At 43.0% G+C, this 15,719-nt stretch overlaps 1 protein-coding gene across 7 annotated transcripts in view; it reads right to left on the bottom strand.

Annotated features, from left to right (window-relative positions):
* The window catches only part of LOC109864452 (DISP complex protein LRCH3), an 81,910-nt gene that overhangs the window by 29,212 nt on the left and 36,979 nt on the right, over positions 1-15,719 (bottom strand). For all 7 annotated transcript variants that reach the window (XM_031798589.1, XM_031798590.1, XM_020452244.2 and 4 more), the window contains exons 7-10: positions 15,678-15,719; positions 10,515-10,635; positions 7,497-7,651; positions 5,304-5,380 (exon numbers count right to left, since the gene is read on the bottom strand). The exon at positions 15,678-15,719 is cut by the window's right edge and continues 52 nt beyond it. In XM_031798589.1, the coding sequence (XP_031654449.1) occupies positions 5,304-5,380; positions 7,497-7,651; positions 10,515-10,635; positions 15,678-15,719 (395 nt within the window). The remainder of the gene's footprint in view (positions 1-5,303; positions 5,381-7,496; positions 7,652-10,514; positions 10,636-15,677) is intronic.

Raw genomic sequence — 15,719 nt, 5'->3', positions numbered from 1 at the left:
AAAGAATGGTACCAACACATCCTCCGAGAGCAACTTCTCCCAACCATCCAGAAACAGTTTGGTGATGAACAATGCCTTTTCCAGCATGATGGAGCATCTTGCCATAAGGCAAAAGTGATAACAGAGTGGCTTGGGGAACAAAACATTGATATTTTGGGTCCATGGCCAGGAAACTCCCCAGAACTTAATCCCATTGAGAACTTATGGTCAATCCTCAAGAGGCGGGTGGACAAACAAAAACCCACAAATTCTGACAAACTCCAAGCATTGATTATGCAAAAACAGCCTGCCATCAGTCATAACACTGCAAATATTGACTCTTTGCATCAACCTCATGTAATTGTCAATAAAAGCCTTTGGCACCTTTGGCACTGCTTGTAATTATACTTCAGTATTCCATAGTAACATCTGACAAAAATATCTAAAGACACTGAAGCAGCAAACTTGTCCTGAAAGGCAGGTCTGCAACACCACAAAACAAGCAGCACCATGAAGACCAAGGAGCTCTCCAAACATGTCAGGGACAAAGTTGTGGAGAAGTACAGATCAGGGTTGGGTTATAAAAAGAGCACCATTAAATCCATTATTAAAAAATAGAAAGAATATGGCAGCACAACAAACCTGCCAAGAGGGCCGCCCACCAAAACTCACAGACCAGGCAAGGAGGGAATAAATCAGAGGCAAACAAGGAGACGATAGAGAGATGAGGAGATGATAACCTTGAAGGAGCAGCAAAGCTCCACAGCGGAGATTGGAGTATCTGTCCATAGGACCACTTTAAGACGTATACTCCACAGAGCTGGGCTTTATGGAAGAGTGACCAGAAAAAAGCCATTGCTTAAAGAAAAAAATAAGCAAACACATTTGTTGTTTGCCAAAAGGCATGCGGGAGACTCCCCAAACAAATGGAAGAAGATACTCTGGTTAGATGAGACTAAAATGTAGCTTTTTGGCCATCAAGGAAAACACTATATCTGGCGCAAACCCAACACCTCTCATCACCCCGAGAACTTCATCCCCACAGTGAAGCATGGTTGTGGCAGCATCATGCTGTGGGTATGTTTTTACACCAGCAGGGACTGGGAAACTGGTCAGAATTGAAGGAATGATGGATGGAGCTAAATACAGGGAAATTCTTGAGGGAAACCGGTTTCAGTCTTCCACAGATGAGAGACTGGGACGGAGGTTCACCTTCCAGCAGGACAATGACCCTAAGCATGCTGATAAAGCAACACTCGAGTGGTTTAAGGGGAAACATTTAAATGTCTTGGAATGGTCTAGTCAAAGCCCAGACCTCAATCCAATTGAGTATCTGTGGTATGACTTGAACGATTGCTGTATACAAGCGGAACCCATCCAACTTGAAGGAGCTGGAGCAGTTTTGCCTTGAAAAATGGGCAAAGATCCCAGTGGCTAAATGTGCCATTTTATAGAGACATATCCCAAGAGACTTGCAGCTGAAATTGCTGCAAAAGGTGTCTCTACAAAGTATTGACTTTGGGGGTGTGAATAGGTATGCATGTGTTATTTCTTGTTTGTTTCACAATTTAAAAATATTTTGCATCTTCAAAGTGGTAGGCATGTTGTGTAAATCAAATGATACAACCCCACAAAAATCCATTTTAATGACAGGTTATAAGCTAACAAAATGTCTTGCATGGTTTATTCTGTTTCGGTACGTTGCGTTGAAAGTGTAATATTGCGTTGATTCGATCACAACTACCACAGTAAAGGGAAATGTTGATAGTGTTAACAGGGAAAACTCTAGAACAGTGGTCACCAACCTTTTCTGAGTCAAGATCACAGAGTCAAACTGCAAGCAGAAATCCACCGCTCAGATTTGTTTTTGCGTGACTTAAAAAGCGTAAGCCTACGCAACATTAACCAATTAAAAACAGTTCTGTAGCAATGAGGTTTGTACAGTAAACTAATGGCCCAATACATTATCACTGCATATTATCATTGCTTGAATTGCCCTGGCAATGAATGCATTCCTGTTCGGGGTAAAAAAATAAATATATATATATATTTCGAAATTTAAGGTAGGCGAAATGATCACACCAGTGATAGATCCGTTGTTGTTTTACTTGTGAAGCCCAAGTGAGTGAGCATACATTTAAATAATAATTAGCTTTTTATTTTACTGTGCTGATGGTGCCTGCATCTGATGGTCAGTCTCAGTGGAGGGAGAGAGCAGCAGACTGAGGGGTCAGCTCAACATCCCTCCACTCTCCCTTTCCTCCACTGACACAGACCAAAAAGGGACACCGTCTTCCAGCTGATGGCGAAACTCGACTCGCACCGCATTATTTCTGCCTCGTGCACAAATTTATGTTATTACTGCTATGAACAGAGAAAGTGAAATATTCCTCGATATTATAAAAGACCCAACGCAAGCCTATGGTTACACTTTCCTACTCCTTCATTACTGCTGCTGTGCTGGTTGTAGATCTGAGTGGAAATAGGAAGAATGTGCATTTTATGGCTTATAAAAGTGTTGAATACAAAGTGTTGACAGTGCTGAAAAAGAACTTAAACATTAACACACTCATAAAACAGCAGCTCTTTGCTGCATTCGTTGAGTCTCTCTCTAGTCATGGTTTTAAACGTTTAGAAATCTCACAGTATCAACTTTACTGTAGCTTTCGTTCATGCTTTACTGCAGACACGGTCATCTGAGCCATCCGATTGGCCAGCGGTAGGACTATAGTGCACTTGACTTGCTCTCCGGGCCCACCGGGAAGGCAGAGATTGTAATGTCAGACACAATGAAATGGTTCAAAATGGCAACAGTTTGCCTACACGAGTGTAAGGCAGCTGAATCGGGTGCACCTACCGCCAACAGCCCGTGACAAAAAATAAATAGGAAAACTGACGAATAAAACAAAAATAATCGTCCGATGGCATTGAGTAGTGCACCACATCAGTCACTGGCTTCATCAATAAGTGCATTAATGACGTCGTCCCCACAGTGACACTACGCACATACCCCAACAAAAAGCCATGGATTACAGGCAGCATCCGCACTGAGCTATAGGGTAGAGTTGCTGCTTTCAAGGAGCGGGGCTCTAACCAAGAAGCATATAAGAAATTCCGCTATGCCCTCCGACGAACGATCAAACAGGCAAAGCGTCAATACAGGACTAAGATTGAATTGTACTACACTGGCTCCGACGCTCGTCGGATGTGGCAGGGCTTGCAAACTATTACAGACTACAAAGTCTGATCTGCCCAGTGACACAAGCCTACCAGATGAGCTTACAAGCACATCTTGTAGCACGTTATTTCATTCTCAGCCATTTCTTCTGTTAATGCAAGTTATCGCTAGTTTGACCACCAGAGGGCATCTTTGAGAAGCATTTGATCGTCTTCCATATTGGTATTACCAGAGAATTTAAAACCTTTCTTGTAATAACATAGTATATGGGATTGATTTTAAGAAATTTGGCTTAAAAAATGTGATTAATACCATGGTGTTTCTATTCCGAGAAAAATGAAACCCTCTGGATGGAATGGAAAATATGACACTGTACAACGTGACGGCCGTGAGTAGGATTGGAGGATTCTAAATGGTTTGCCTTCATTAGACAACTTTGTTACAATATTTCTGTAAATCAGTTATATTTAGTCCCATAGTAATTCATTATGGATCCATAACTAAATCAACATCTACATTTTGAAAGAGTATTTTTATCATTATTTTATTAACGAAAGCATAAAGATGCTGATGAAGAAATACAGTACTGTACAGTATATGCTTTTACATTTGGATAATAAAGCATTCGAGGCATTTTGAAGATAGAAGCCACCTGCATTTGTTTATTAGGCTACTGTGCAGTCTGACAAGTAAACATAGCCTACAATACATACTGCAGTAAACATGGGCAAGTGCCTAATTCCTTACATAAGGGAGAGCAGACCATGTCCAAACTTTCTAGGTGACCTCAAGTACTCATTAACGGTCTTTAATGCTTTTTTGTGTTGCATGGGTCATGGACAGAAACATCTGGGAGACCGTATTAATGATAAAACACCCAGATACCCTTGCGGTGCCTGGTGAGCAGTTGGTCAAGTTCTGTTGTCAGAAGAGGAATAGAAATGTCAGGGTGAACCGACGACCTGATGAACCCGCCAGGTATGTTGACTCTGCCTGTCGGAGGTGGAGGTCCAGAGCTCACAGGTGTGCCTGGCACGGATTGTGACTCCATCTCGCCCTCTTCAACGACTCTCCGCCAATGCCACCTGACTCTCCACAAATGTATATTTCTATTATTCTACCTCATGTTGGCCGTTAGGCTAAATGTTCGTTTTTTTGTGGAGAAGGTTGAGATCACATCACCAACAAACTATCACGGTCCAAACACGCCAAGACAGTCGTGAAGAGGGTACGACAAAACCTATTCCCCATCGGGAGACTGAAAAGATTTGGCATGGGTCCTCAGATCTTCAAAACGTTCGACAGCTGCACCATCGAGAGCTGGTTGCATCACTGCCTGGTATGGCATCTGCTCGGCCTCCGACGACAAGGCACTACAGAGGGTAGTGTGAACGGCCCAGTACATCACTGGGGCAAAGCTTCCTGCCATCCAGGACATCTATACCAGGTGGTGTCAGAGGAAAGCCCTAAAAATTGTCAAAATACTCCAGCCAACCTACTCAGACTGTTCTCTCTGCTACAGCACGGCAAGCGGTACCAGAGCGCCAAGTCTAGGACCAAAAGGCTTCTTATAACAGCTTCTTCCCCTAAGCCATAAGACTCCTGAACAGCTAATCAAATGGCTACCCAGACTATTTGCATTGTTCCCCCCTCTCTTACGCCGCTGATACTGTCTGTTATCATCTATGCATAGTCACTTTAACTCTACCTATATATACATATTACCTCAATTACCTCGACTAACCGGTGCTCCCGCACATTGACTCTGTACCGGTACCTATGTATAGCCTCGCTACTGTTATTTTACTGCTGCTCTTTAATTGTTATTTTAATTTCTTCCTTATTTATTTATCACATAACACTTACTTTTCTTAAAACTGCATTGTTGGTTAAGGGCTTGTAAGTAAGTATTTCACTGTTGTATTCTGCGCATGTGACAAAAATGTTGATCTGAAGTTCAAATCTTGTGCTTTTCTCTGTGGGCTGATATTTCTGTGCAGCAGTCTTGGGAGTACTGTTCGTGTGCGCAGCTTAGAAGGAACATTGGTTATAGGTCAAGTTACTAGATAGATAGATAGGGTGTTTGTGTGTGTGTGTGTGTGTGTGTGTGTGTGTGTGTGTGTGTGTGTGTTGTAGGTCTTCCTACCGGTTCTGCAGAGAATTGTGTCGCCTGGGGTCGTCTGTCCTCGAGTCTCTGGAGGAGTTGGACTTGACTGGAGAGCCCTACAAAGAAACAGTCATCAACACACTTACACCACAAACACACCAGGGGTGGGTTCAGTTCAGTTCAATGTTTGCTATGTTGCGTGAAGATTTGCACTGACTGACACGATTCCCCAAAATGGTGCAAACCATTGGTTCAACAGCCTTTGAGGTACGTTTGCTCCCGTTTGGCGAGTGTGGCCTAATCAATATGGATGTGACCATTTCAAATTGCAAAACTCAAGGACACCATACACAATCGCTTACTGGGTCACCATAATCAGGTTCTTCAACTGGTCATTCAGAACAGTAGTCTCTGTTGAATTAAATGTTGCATACCCTTCTGTTGTGATGAACGCACCCCCAGCCTTCTACATACAGTCCTGTGCACACTGGCCAGTCGTACACACACGTGCACTCCATGCTCTACCACACAGTTGGCAGAGCATGGAGCTTGTATGGGCGTGAGTGATTCCCACTGGGGCCACAAAATGTATGACTAACTCCCCTTGGACAGGTGTCTGCTGAATGGCATTTATATCACACACACACACATTTAAAATGTACACTGCTCAAAAAAATAAAGGGAACACTTAAACAACACAATGTAACTCCAAGTCAATCACACTTCTGTGAAATCAAACTGTCCACTTAGGAAGCATCACTGATTGACAATAAATTTCACATGCTGTTGTGCAAATGGAATAGACAACAGGTGGAAATTATAGGCATTTAGCAAGACACCCCCAATAAAGGAGTGGTTCTGCAGGTGGTGACTACAGACCACTTCTCAGTTCCTATGCTTCCTGGCTGATGTTTTGGTCACTTTTGAATGCTGGCGGTGGTTTCACTCTAGTGGTAGCATGAGACGGAGTCTACAACCCACACAAGTGGCTCAGGAAGTGCAGCTCATCCAGGATGGCACATCAATGCGAGCTGTGGCAAGAAGGTTTGCTGTGTCTGTCAGCGTAGTGTCCAGAGCATGGAGGCGCTACCAGGAGATAGGCCAGTACATGAGGAGATGTGGAGGAGGCCAACAACCCAGCAGCAGGACTGCTACCTCTGCCTTTGTGCAAGGAGGAGCACTGCCAGAGCCCTGCAAAATGACCTCCAGCAGGCCATAAATGTGCATGTGTCTGCTCAAACGGTCAGAAACAGACTCCATGAGGGTGGTATGAGGGCCCGACGTCCACGGGTGGGGGTTGTGCTTACAGACCAACACCGTGCAGGACGTTTGGCATTTGCCAGAGAACACCAAGATTGGCAAAATCGCCACTGGCGCCCTGTGCTCTCCACAGATGAAAGCAGGTTCACACTGAGCACATGTGACAGACGTGAGTCTGGAGACGCCGTGGAGAACGTTCTGCTGCCTGCAACATCCTCCACGTGCTCGCCAGAGGTAGCCTGACTGCCATTAGGTACCGAGATGAGATCCTCAGACCCCTTGTGAGAGCATATACTGGTGTGGTTGGCCCTGGGTTCCTCCTAATGCAAGACAATCCTAGTCCTCATGTGGCTGGAGTGTCAGCAGTTCCTGCAAGAGGAAGACATTGATGCTATGGACTGGCCCGCCCGTTCCCCAGCGCTGAATCCAATTGAGCACATCTGGGACATCATGTCTCGCTCCATCCACCAACGCCACGTTGCACCACTGACATTCCAGGAGTTGGCGGATGCTTTAGTCCAGGTCTGGGAGGAGATCCCTCAGGAGACCATCCACCACTTCATCAGGAGCATGCCCAGGCGTTGTAGGGAGGTCATAGAGGCACGTGGAGGCCACACACACTACTGAGCCTCATTTTGACTTGTTTTAAGGACATTACATCAAAGTTGGATCAGCCTGTAGTGTGGTTTTCCACTTTAATTTTGAGTGTGACTCCAAATCCAGACCTCCATGGGTTGATAAATTTGATTTCCATTGATAATTTTTGTGTGATTTTGTTGTCAGCACATTCAACTATGTAAAGAAAAAAGTATTTAATAAGAATATTTCATTTATTCAGATCTAGGATGTGTTATTTTAGTGTTCCCTTTATTTTTTTGAGCAGTGTATGTACGCATGACTAAATCCCTTTGGACAAGTTTCTGCTGAATGGCATTTATATCACACACACACAAATACATGTAACACACTTACCTCTCTGGTGACACGGCGCTCAATGTAAGCCATGAACTGGGAACTGAGGCTGATTGTTTCTGCTACTTCTCCTCCTCCTCTCCTGTACAACTGGGCCTCCTCCTCCTCTCCTGTACAACTGTCTATAAAGTCAATCTGCTCCAGCTCTGCCTCTACTACAGACAGACAGATGGATAGATAGACAGACAAGACAGAAAGGCAGATTACACACAAGTTCAGAGTAAAAAGAAGCAAGCTGTAGAATATACACTAAACAAAAATATAAATTCAACAATAAAGATTTGAGTTACAGTTCATCAGTCAATTGAAATAAATTATTTAGGCCCTGATTTGTGGATTTCACAACTGGGAAAGCAGATATGCATCTGTTGGTCACAGATAGCTTACAAAAAAAAGGTAGGGGCGTGGATCAGAAAACCAGTCAGTATCTGGTGTGACCACCATTTTCTAGAAGAAAAAGAAACGCACACCTATTTAGACGAGGTGCTGGCTAGCGGAGTAGAAACTTGAAAATAAAAGAAAGCCGCACACTCTTGGAGCTCAGATGCAAAAATGTAATACCAACGTTTCGACAGCCAAGCTGTCTTCATCAGGGTATAATCACAAACACTGCGGGATGACTCGTTTATATAGTGTCAAAAGACACAGGTGTCTGTAATCATGGCCAGGAGTGGCCTAATATCATTGGTTAATAATCAAATATTAAAATGTCATACAAAGAACAGCATACAAACAAATGGATAGCATACGATCAGATTAATTTGACTATACAAGTTTACACACAATTACAATGGCAAAGTCACAATAATCACAAGAATGGCTTCAGATCAAAGTCTACGTTGAGACCAAAGGGCGCAAGGGTCTTTAGATTAAAGATCCAGGCAGCCTCTCGTTTTAACAATTAATTATCAAGGTCACCCCCTCTCCTAGGGAGGGTGACATGTTCGATGCCAATATAACGCAGAGACTAGATTGAGTGGCCTGCCTCCAAGAAGTGGGCCGCAACTGGATAAGTAAAGTTTTTACACCTAATGGTGCTACGATGCTCTGAGATACTTACTTTTAATTCGCGCTTTGTTTTACCTACATAATTTTTACCACAAGGACAAGTTATAAGATAAATAACTGCCTTAGTGGAGCACGTAATAACACCTTTTATTGGGATCGATTTCCCTGTTTGTGGGTGTTTGAAGGATCTACATTTATAAGTGCCATTGCATTGAGCACAGCCATTACATTTGTAATTTCCATCCAGTAGGGGCGCAAATAGACATTGTTCAGGAATATCTTGGAGTGGTAAATCAGAGTTTACCAATTGGTCTCTGAGATTTCTGCCCCGCGAGAATACGACCAAGGGAAGCTCCGAAACACATTACCGAGACTATCATCGGATTTTAGGATGTGCCAATGTTTGTGAACAATTCCCTTAATTTGTTCAGAGCACTTTGAATAGCGGGTAGTTAAAACGCAAGAATGCTTCTTTTTGCGAGACTGACCTTGAAAAAGGTCATGTCTTGTTTTGTTTTGAATTTTCTCAATGGCAATATTAATCTGATCATTCTTGTAGCCCCTCTCCTTGAACTTTCTTTGCGTCTCAGCCATATTTCTGTCGAAATTGGACAGTTTTTTGCAAATTCTTTTGAATCGACAGAATTGGCTGTAGGGCAAACTATTTTTTAAGGGAAGTGGGTGACAACTATCAGCCCTCAACAAACTGTTACGATCAGTAGGTTTCCTGTAAAGATCAGTGTATAGAACATTATCTTCACACAAGATCAGAAGATCAAGAAAACTGATTCGACGTGTATCAGATTGCATAATAAATCTCAGATGCTCAGAACAGGAGTTAAGAAAAGCATGGAATGCCTGGAGCTGTTTTGCATCACCCCTCCATAGAACAAAAATATCATCAATATACCGTTTCCAAATAATGATGTGAGGCAAGAAAACATTTTTGAGAGGATTGAAAATAGACTGTTTCTCCATGTAACCCACATACAAATTAGCATAGTTAGGAGCCATGGGGGATCCCATAGCAGTCACTTTAGTCTGAATAAAGAAATCATTTAGAAATATGAAATAGTTATGCGTGAGTACTATTTCAGCCAATGTTACAATGCATGCACTGGAAGGTAGTTCATTAGGGTCACATTGCAGAAGAAAATGTTCCATAGCTTCAATACCGCCCTCGTGTGGAATATTAGTGTATAATGACTCAACATCAAAAGTAATCAAAAGTGACCACCATTTTTCTCATGCAGCGTAACACATCTCCTTCACATAGAGTGGATCAGTCTGTTGATTGTGGCCTGTGGAATGTTGTCCCACTCCTATTCAGTTGCTGTGTGAAGTCGCTGGATGTTGGCGGGTACTGGAACACGCTGTCGTACACGTTGATCCAGAGCATAACATGTCTGGTGAGTATGCATTCCATGGAAGAACTGGGACATTTTCAGTTTCCAGGAATTGTGTACAGATCCTTGCAACATGTGGCCGTGCAATATCATGCTGAAACATGAGATGAATGGGCCTCAGGATTTCGTCATGGTACCTCTGTGCATTAAAATTGCCATCGATAAAATGCAATTGTGTTCGTTGTCCGTAGCTTATGACTACCCATACCATAACCCCACCGCCACCATGGGGCACTCTGTTCACAACGTTGACATCAGCAAACAGCTCGCCCACAAGATACCATACACATATGCCACTCGTACAGTTGAAACCGGGATTCTAACTGCCTGTTCAGGGGCCGAATGACAGATTGTTACCTAATCAGCTCATGGATTTGATCTTGTAACCTTTCGGTTACTTGTCCAACGCTCTAACCACTAGGCTACCTGCCGCCTTTTACGCCGTGTCATATGCCAAACAGTCTGGCATGAGAAGGAGTCTCAGGGAGTGAAATGCTAACACAAACAGACTGGTACCCAGGCTAGAATACAAGTGAATAAAACTCTAAATACAGTACATGACACTACAGTTCACACACACAAACAGACATGCGTTGATTCTCACATGTGCCGTTGGTAACAGGATGGGAGCCAGACATCCTGTGCTCCTCCCTCTCCCTCCGCTGTCTCTGTTCTTTGGTGATCTCTGCCACACGCAGTGGCAGGTCCGACAACTCATCCGTGGGCTGTAGGGATGAAAGAGAAAATAGTTAGGAGTGAAAGAAACACATGGAGAGATTAGCTTCTACATACGTGTGAAATATGGCACTAACTTGCAATCATAGAACCTGTGCGACTGCCCTTTATTGACATTAGGAATGTCCCCGACTAACAAAAATCTGTTCTTTCGACCAATCGATTGGTCAACATTTGTAAACGTGTATATGTTTTCATACATAGACACACCCTATATGTTTTAATAAAATAAACTATACAGTGGCTCTTCCTTTAAAAAGTTGCGTCACACTGCAGCACAGCTTGCAGGATGCTGCAGTATGGTAGAGCACGTTACAGTGCACAATGTCATAGTATTATACTGTCAGCCATTGTTGCCGTTAATACTGTTAATGCTCATAGAAACCACCAGAGGGCATCTAATGAGGGAGTCTTTATGAAGCTTGCTTACGTTCCTAGATAATCCTACAGAGGTCCATGCAGGCCAGACGTTTTGATCGCTGTACCCTATCTGAAAGAGCATAACAAGTGAATTCATTTTGTTGACATGACGCAACCATAGCCTCAGCTACTATAGCACAGAGAACTACATCTTAAAACATGCCATTCTGTTAGTTTTGAAAAAAATTGTCTTAGTATCATGTACATTTGTATGACCTTCCTAAACAAAATATGAACGGATTTCTTTGTGATTGTGTATATTAAACTGATTTATTAGACTGGCGGCTATTGGCAGGCTACTCGTTGAGTCCCAACTATTCTACTGCAGACCTTCATGGAGCTTAGAGGATGAAATGCTCACTACGTTTTTGTCTTTTATGATATTTCTCTTAATGTAGGCCTACTGCTAGAGTATAAAATATACATATTTGGGTAAATTCAGGGCCAGGCGGTTTCAAGATTTTTATTGAAATGACATGGAGCTGTCGGACTAAGAGACCTGTTTTTATTGATCCTTTATTTAACAAGGCAAGTCAGTTAATTAAGAACAAATGCTTATTTTTACAAAGACGGCCTAGGAACAGTGGGTTAACTGCCTTGTTCAGGGGCAGAATGACAGATTTTTTACCTTGTCAGCTGAGGGATTCGATCTTGTAATCTGTCATTTTAACCGGTACATAAGTTACCTTCAGACGAGTCCCGTGACACTTGTGGGGGTCGTAGAGCAAAAATGAGAACAGATCTTGTAATCTTTCGGTTACTAGTCCAACGCTCTAACCACTAGGCTACCTGCCGCCCCAGGTAGCCTAGTTTACATAAGTATTCAGACCCTTTGCTATGAGATTTGAAATTGAGCTCAGGTGCATCCTGTTTCCATTGATCATCCTTGAGATATTTCTACAACTTGGAGTCCACCCGTGGTAAATTAAATTAAATTGGACATGGTTTGGAAAGGCACACACCTCTATATAAGGTCCCACAGTTGACAGTGCATGTCAGAGCAAAAACAAGCCATGAGATCGAAGTAATTGTCAGTTGAGCTCTGAGACAGGATTGTATCGAGGCATAGATCTGGGGAAGGGTACAAAAACATTTCTGCAGCATTGAAGGTTCCCAAGAACACAGTGGACTCCATCATTCTTAAATGGAATACGTTTGGAACCACCAAGACTCTTTCTAGGAGGTGGCTGCCCTGCCAAACCGAGCAATCTGGGGAAAAGGGCCTTGGTCAGGGAGGTGACCAAGAAGCCAATGGTCACTCTGACAGAGCTCCAGGGTTCCTCTGTGGAGATGGTTGTCCTTCTGGAAGGTTCTCCCATCTCTGCAGCACTCCACCAATCAGGCCGTTATGGTAGAGTGGCCAGACAGCAGCCACTCCTCAGTAAAAGGCACATGACAGCCCGCTTGGAGTTTGCCAAAAGGCACCTAAAGACTCTCAGACCACGAGAAACAAGATTATCTGGTCTGATGAACCCAAGATTGAACTTTTTGGCCTGAATGCCAACAGTCACATCTGGAGGAAACCTGGCACCCTCCCTACAGTGAAGCAAGGTGGTAACAGCATCATGCTGTTGGGATGTTTTTCAGCGGCAGGGACTGGGAGACTAATCACGATCGAGAGAAAGATGAGGAGCAAAGTACATGGAGATCCTAGATGAAAACCTGCTCCAGAACACTCAGGACCTCAGACTGGGGTGAAGGTTCACCTTCCAACAGGACAACAACCCTAAGCACACAGCCAAGACAACACAGGAGTGGCTTCTGGACAAGTACCTGAATGTCCTTGATTGGCCGGAGCCTGGACTTACACCTGATAGAGGTTTAAGAGAGACCTGAAAATAGCTGTGCAGCGACGCTCCCCATCCAAGTTTTGCATTTGCCTTTATTAGGGATCCCTATTAGCTGCTATAGCTGCTATAGCTATTAGCTGCTTCCTGAGGTCCAAATACATTGAGGCATTTACATCAGACATAAAAGATAAAATAGCACATCATAAACATTATTAGACCACTAAATATCTACAATACCACCATACAACAATATTACAACGTACATGTGAAGAGTACGTGTGCTAGTGTGTGTGTCTTTTTACAGAGCTCGCTGTTCCATAAGGTGTAGTTTTAACTGTTTTTAGTGTGCTAGTGTGTGTGTCTTTTTACACAGCTCGCTGTTCCATAAGGTGTAGTTTTAACTGTTTTTAGTGTGCTAGTGTGTGTGTCTTTTTACACAGCGCGCTGTTCCATAAGGTGTCATTTTAACTGTTTTTAAATCTGATTCTACTGCTTGCATCAGTAACTTGATGTGGAATAGAGTTCCATGTAGTCATGGCTCTATGTAGTACTGGGTGCCTCCCATAGTCTGTTCTGGACTTGGGGACTGTGAAGAGACCTCTGGTGGCATGTCTTGTGGGGTTGGGTGTCTGAGCTGTGTGCTAGTTGTTTAAAACAGACAGCTCGGTACATTCAGATTCAACACTGCTTACAAAAAACAAGTAGTGATGAAGTCAATCTCTTCCACTTTGAGCCAGGAGAGATTGACATGCATGTCATTGATGTTAGCTCCCCGTGTACATTTAAGGGCCCGCCATGTTGCTCTTTTCAAGACCAACTGTAATTTGCCGAAAGTATGTCCCTCTTTGTGGCACTTGACCATATGTCTGGGTCAGGTGTGACAAAGCTACGGCCTATAGGACTTGTTTTGTTGATGCAATGTCAAGAAAACAACGCAGTGCTTTATTACGGACATACCTTTCCCCATCTTAGCTTCCGTTGCATCAATATGTTTTGACCATGACAGTTTACAATCCAGGGTTATTCCAAGCAGTTTAGTCACCTCAACTTGCTCAATTGCCACATTATCCAATTTGTTGAGGTTTCTGGTTTAGTGAATGGTTTGTCACAAATACAAAAAATTAAGTTTTTGAAATATTTAGTACTAGCTTATTAATTGCCACCCATTCTAAAACTGAATGCAGCTCTTTGTCAATCTCTCCTGGCTCAAAGTGGAAGAGATTGACTTCATCACTACTTTTTTGTAAGCAGTGTTGAAGCTGAATGTACCGAGCTGTCTGTTTTAGCTGATGTGTAAAATGTTGAGTCATCAGCATACATAGACACAGGCTTTACTCAGTGCCATCATTGTAAGGCCCTAGTTATGTTCTTGCTTTGACAAAGTCATTTCTTAAGATAATTATTGATTTAATGTGATTAGTTATTCATTTACATCTGTCTCTTATATTAAAGCGGAACTGACAGCGTTTTAACTACATTGCAGAAATAAAAACAGACAATCACAATATCTGTCAAAAATATAAAATCCCCAGTTTATGCTACAAAACCAACTTGAAGTTTTAAAAATAACCTATTTGACTCAACGTTCCATGACGTACTCTAAGGCATTGTTGTCAGAATAGATGGATGCAGCTCAATGCATGAATAATATAATTCAACAATACATTTCATGGTAGTCCAAATAACATTTCTATCAGGTTGTAATCCACAGCTGGCCTGGTACATTGTTTGCTGCCTCCATTCTGGATGCACTATTTCAGTTTCAATGACTCAATATTCTGACAAAAACGCACACATGTGACTAAGGATGGGAATGTCAATACAATCAGCATAGCAATGATCACAAGTCAGTCATAACGTGACTAATAGGCTAGCATATCTATTTATATAACAAGCTAAAAACACAGAGCCTAACGTTAGATGCACTACATACAATAGTAAGTATTTGGTCAATAACAAAAGTTTCTCAATACTTTGTTATATACCCTTTGTTGGCAATGACAGAGGTCAAGCGTTTTCTGTAAGTCTTCACAAGGTTTTCACACACTGTTGCTGGTATGTTGGCCCATTCCTCCATGCAGATCTCCTCTAGAGCAGTGATGTTTTGGGGCTGTTGCTGGGCAACACGGACTTTCAACTCCCTCCAAAGATTTTCTATGGGGTTGAGATCTGGAGACTGGCTAGGCCACTCCAGGACCTTGAAATGCTTCTTACGAAGCCAGTCCTTCGTTGCCCGGGCGGTGTGTTTGGGATCATTGTCATGCTGAAAGACCCAGCCACGTTTCATCTTCAATGCCCTTGCTGATGGAAGGAGGTTTTCACTCAAAATCTCACGATACATGGCCCCATTCATTCTTTCCTTTACACGGATCAGTCGTCCTGGTCCCTTTGCAGAAAAACAGCCCCAAAGCATGATGTTTCCACCCCCATGCTTCACAGTAGTTATGGTGTTCTTTGGATGCAACTCAGCATTCTTTGTCCTCCAAACACGACGAGTTGATTTTTTTACCACAAAGTTATATTTTGGGTTCATCTGACCATATGACATTCTCCCAATCTTCTTCTGGATCATCCAAATGCTCTCTAGCAAACTTCAGACGGGCCTGGACATGTAGTGGCTTAAGCAGGGGGACACGTCTGGCACTGCAGGATTTGAGTCCCTGGCGGCGTAGTGTGTTACTGATGGTAGGCTTTGTTACTTCTGTCACAGCTCTCTGCAGGTCATTCACTAGGTCCCTTACTGACCGTTCTTGTGATCATTTTGATCATCTTACCTCAGTGACTGACCATCTTGTGTGTGTGTGTGTGTGTGTGTGTCTCACCTCATTGCCTGACCATCTCTTGTCTCCACTGTCCACGCTGTT

The sequence above is a fragment of the Oncorhynchus kisutch genome, linkage group LG19, assembly GCF_002021735.2.
Source record: "Oncorhynchus kisutch isolate 150728-3 linkage group LG19, Okis_V2, whole genome shotgun sequence".
NCBI classification, from domain to species: domain Eukaryota; kingdom Metazoa; phylum Chordata; class Actinopteri; order Salmoniformes; family Salmonidae; genus Oncorhynchus; species Oncorhynchus kisutch.
Note: the sequence above shows the minus strand (reverse complement) of the source record. Positions and strands in the feature narration are given on the sequence as shown.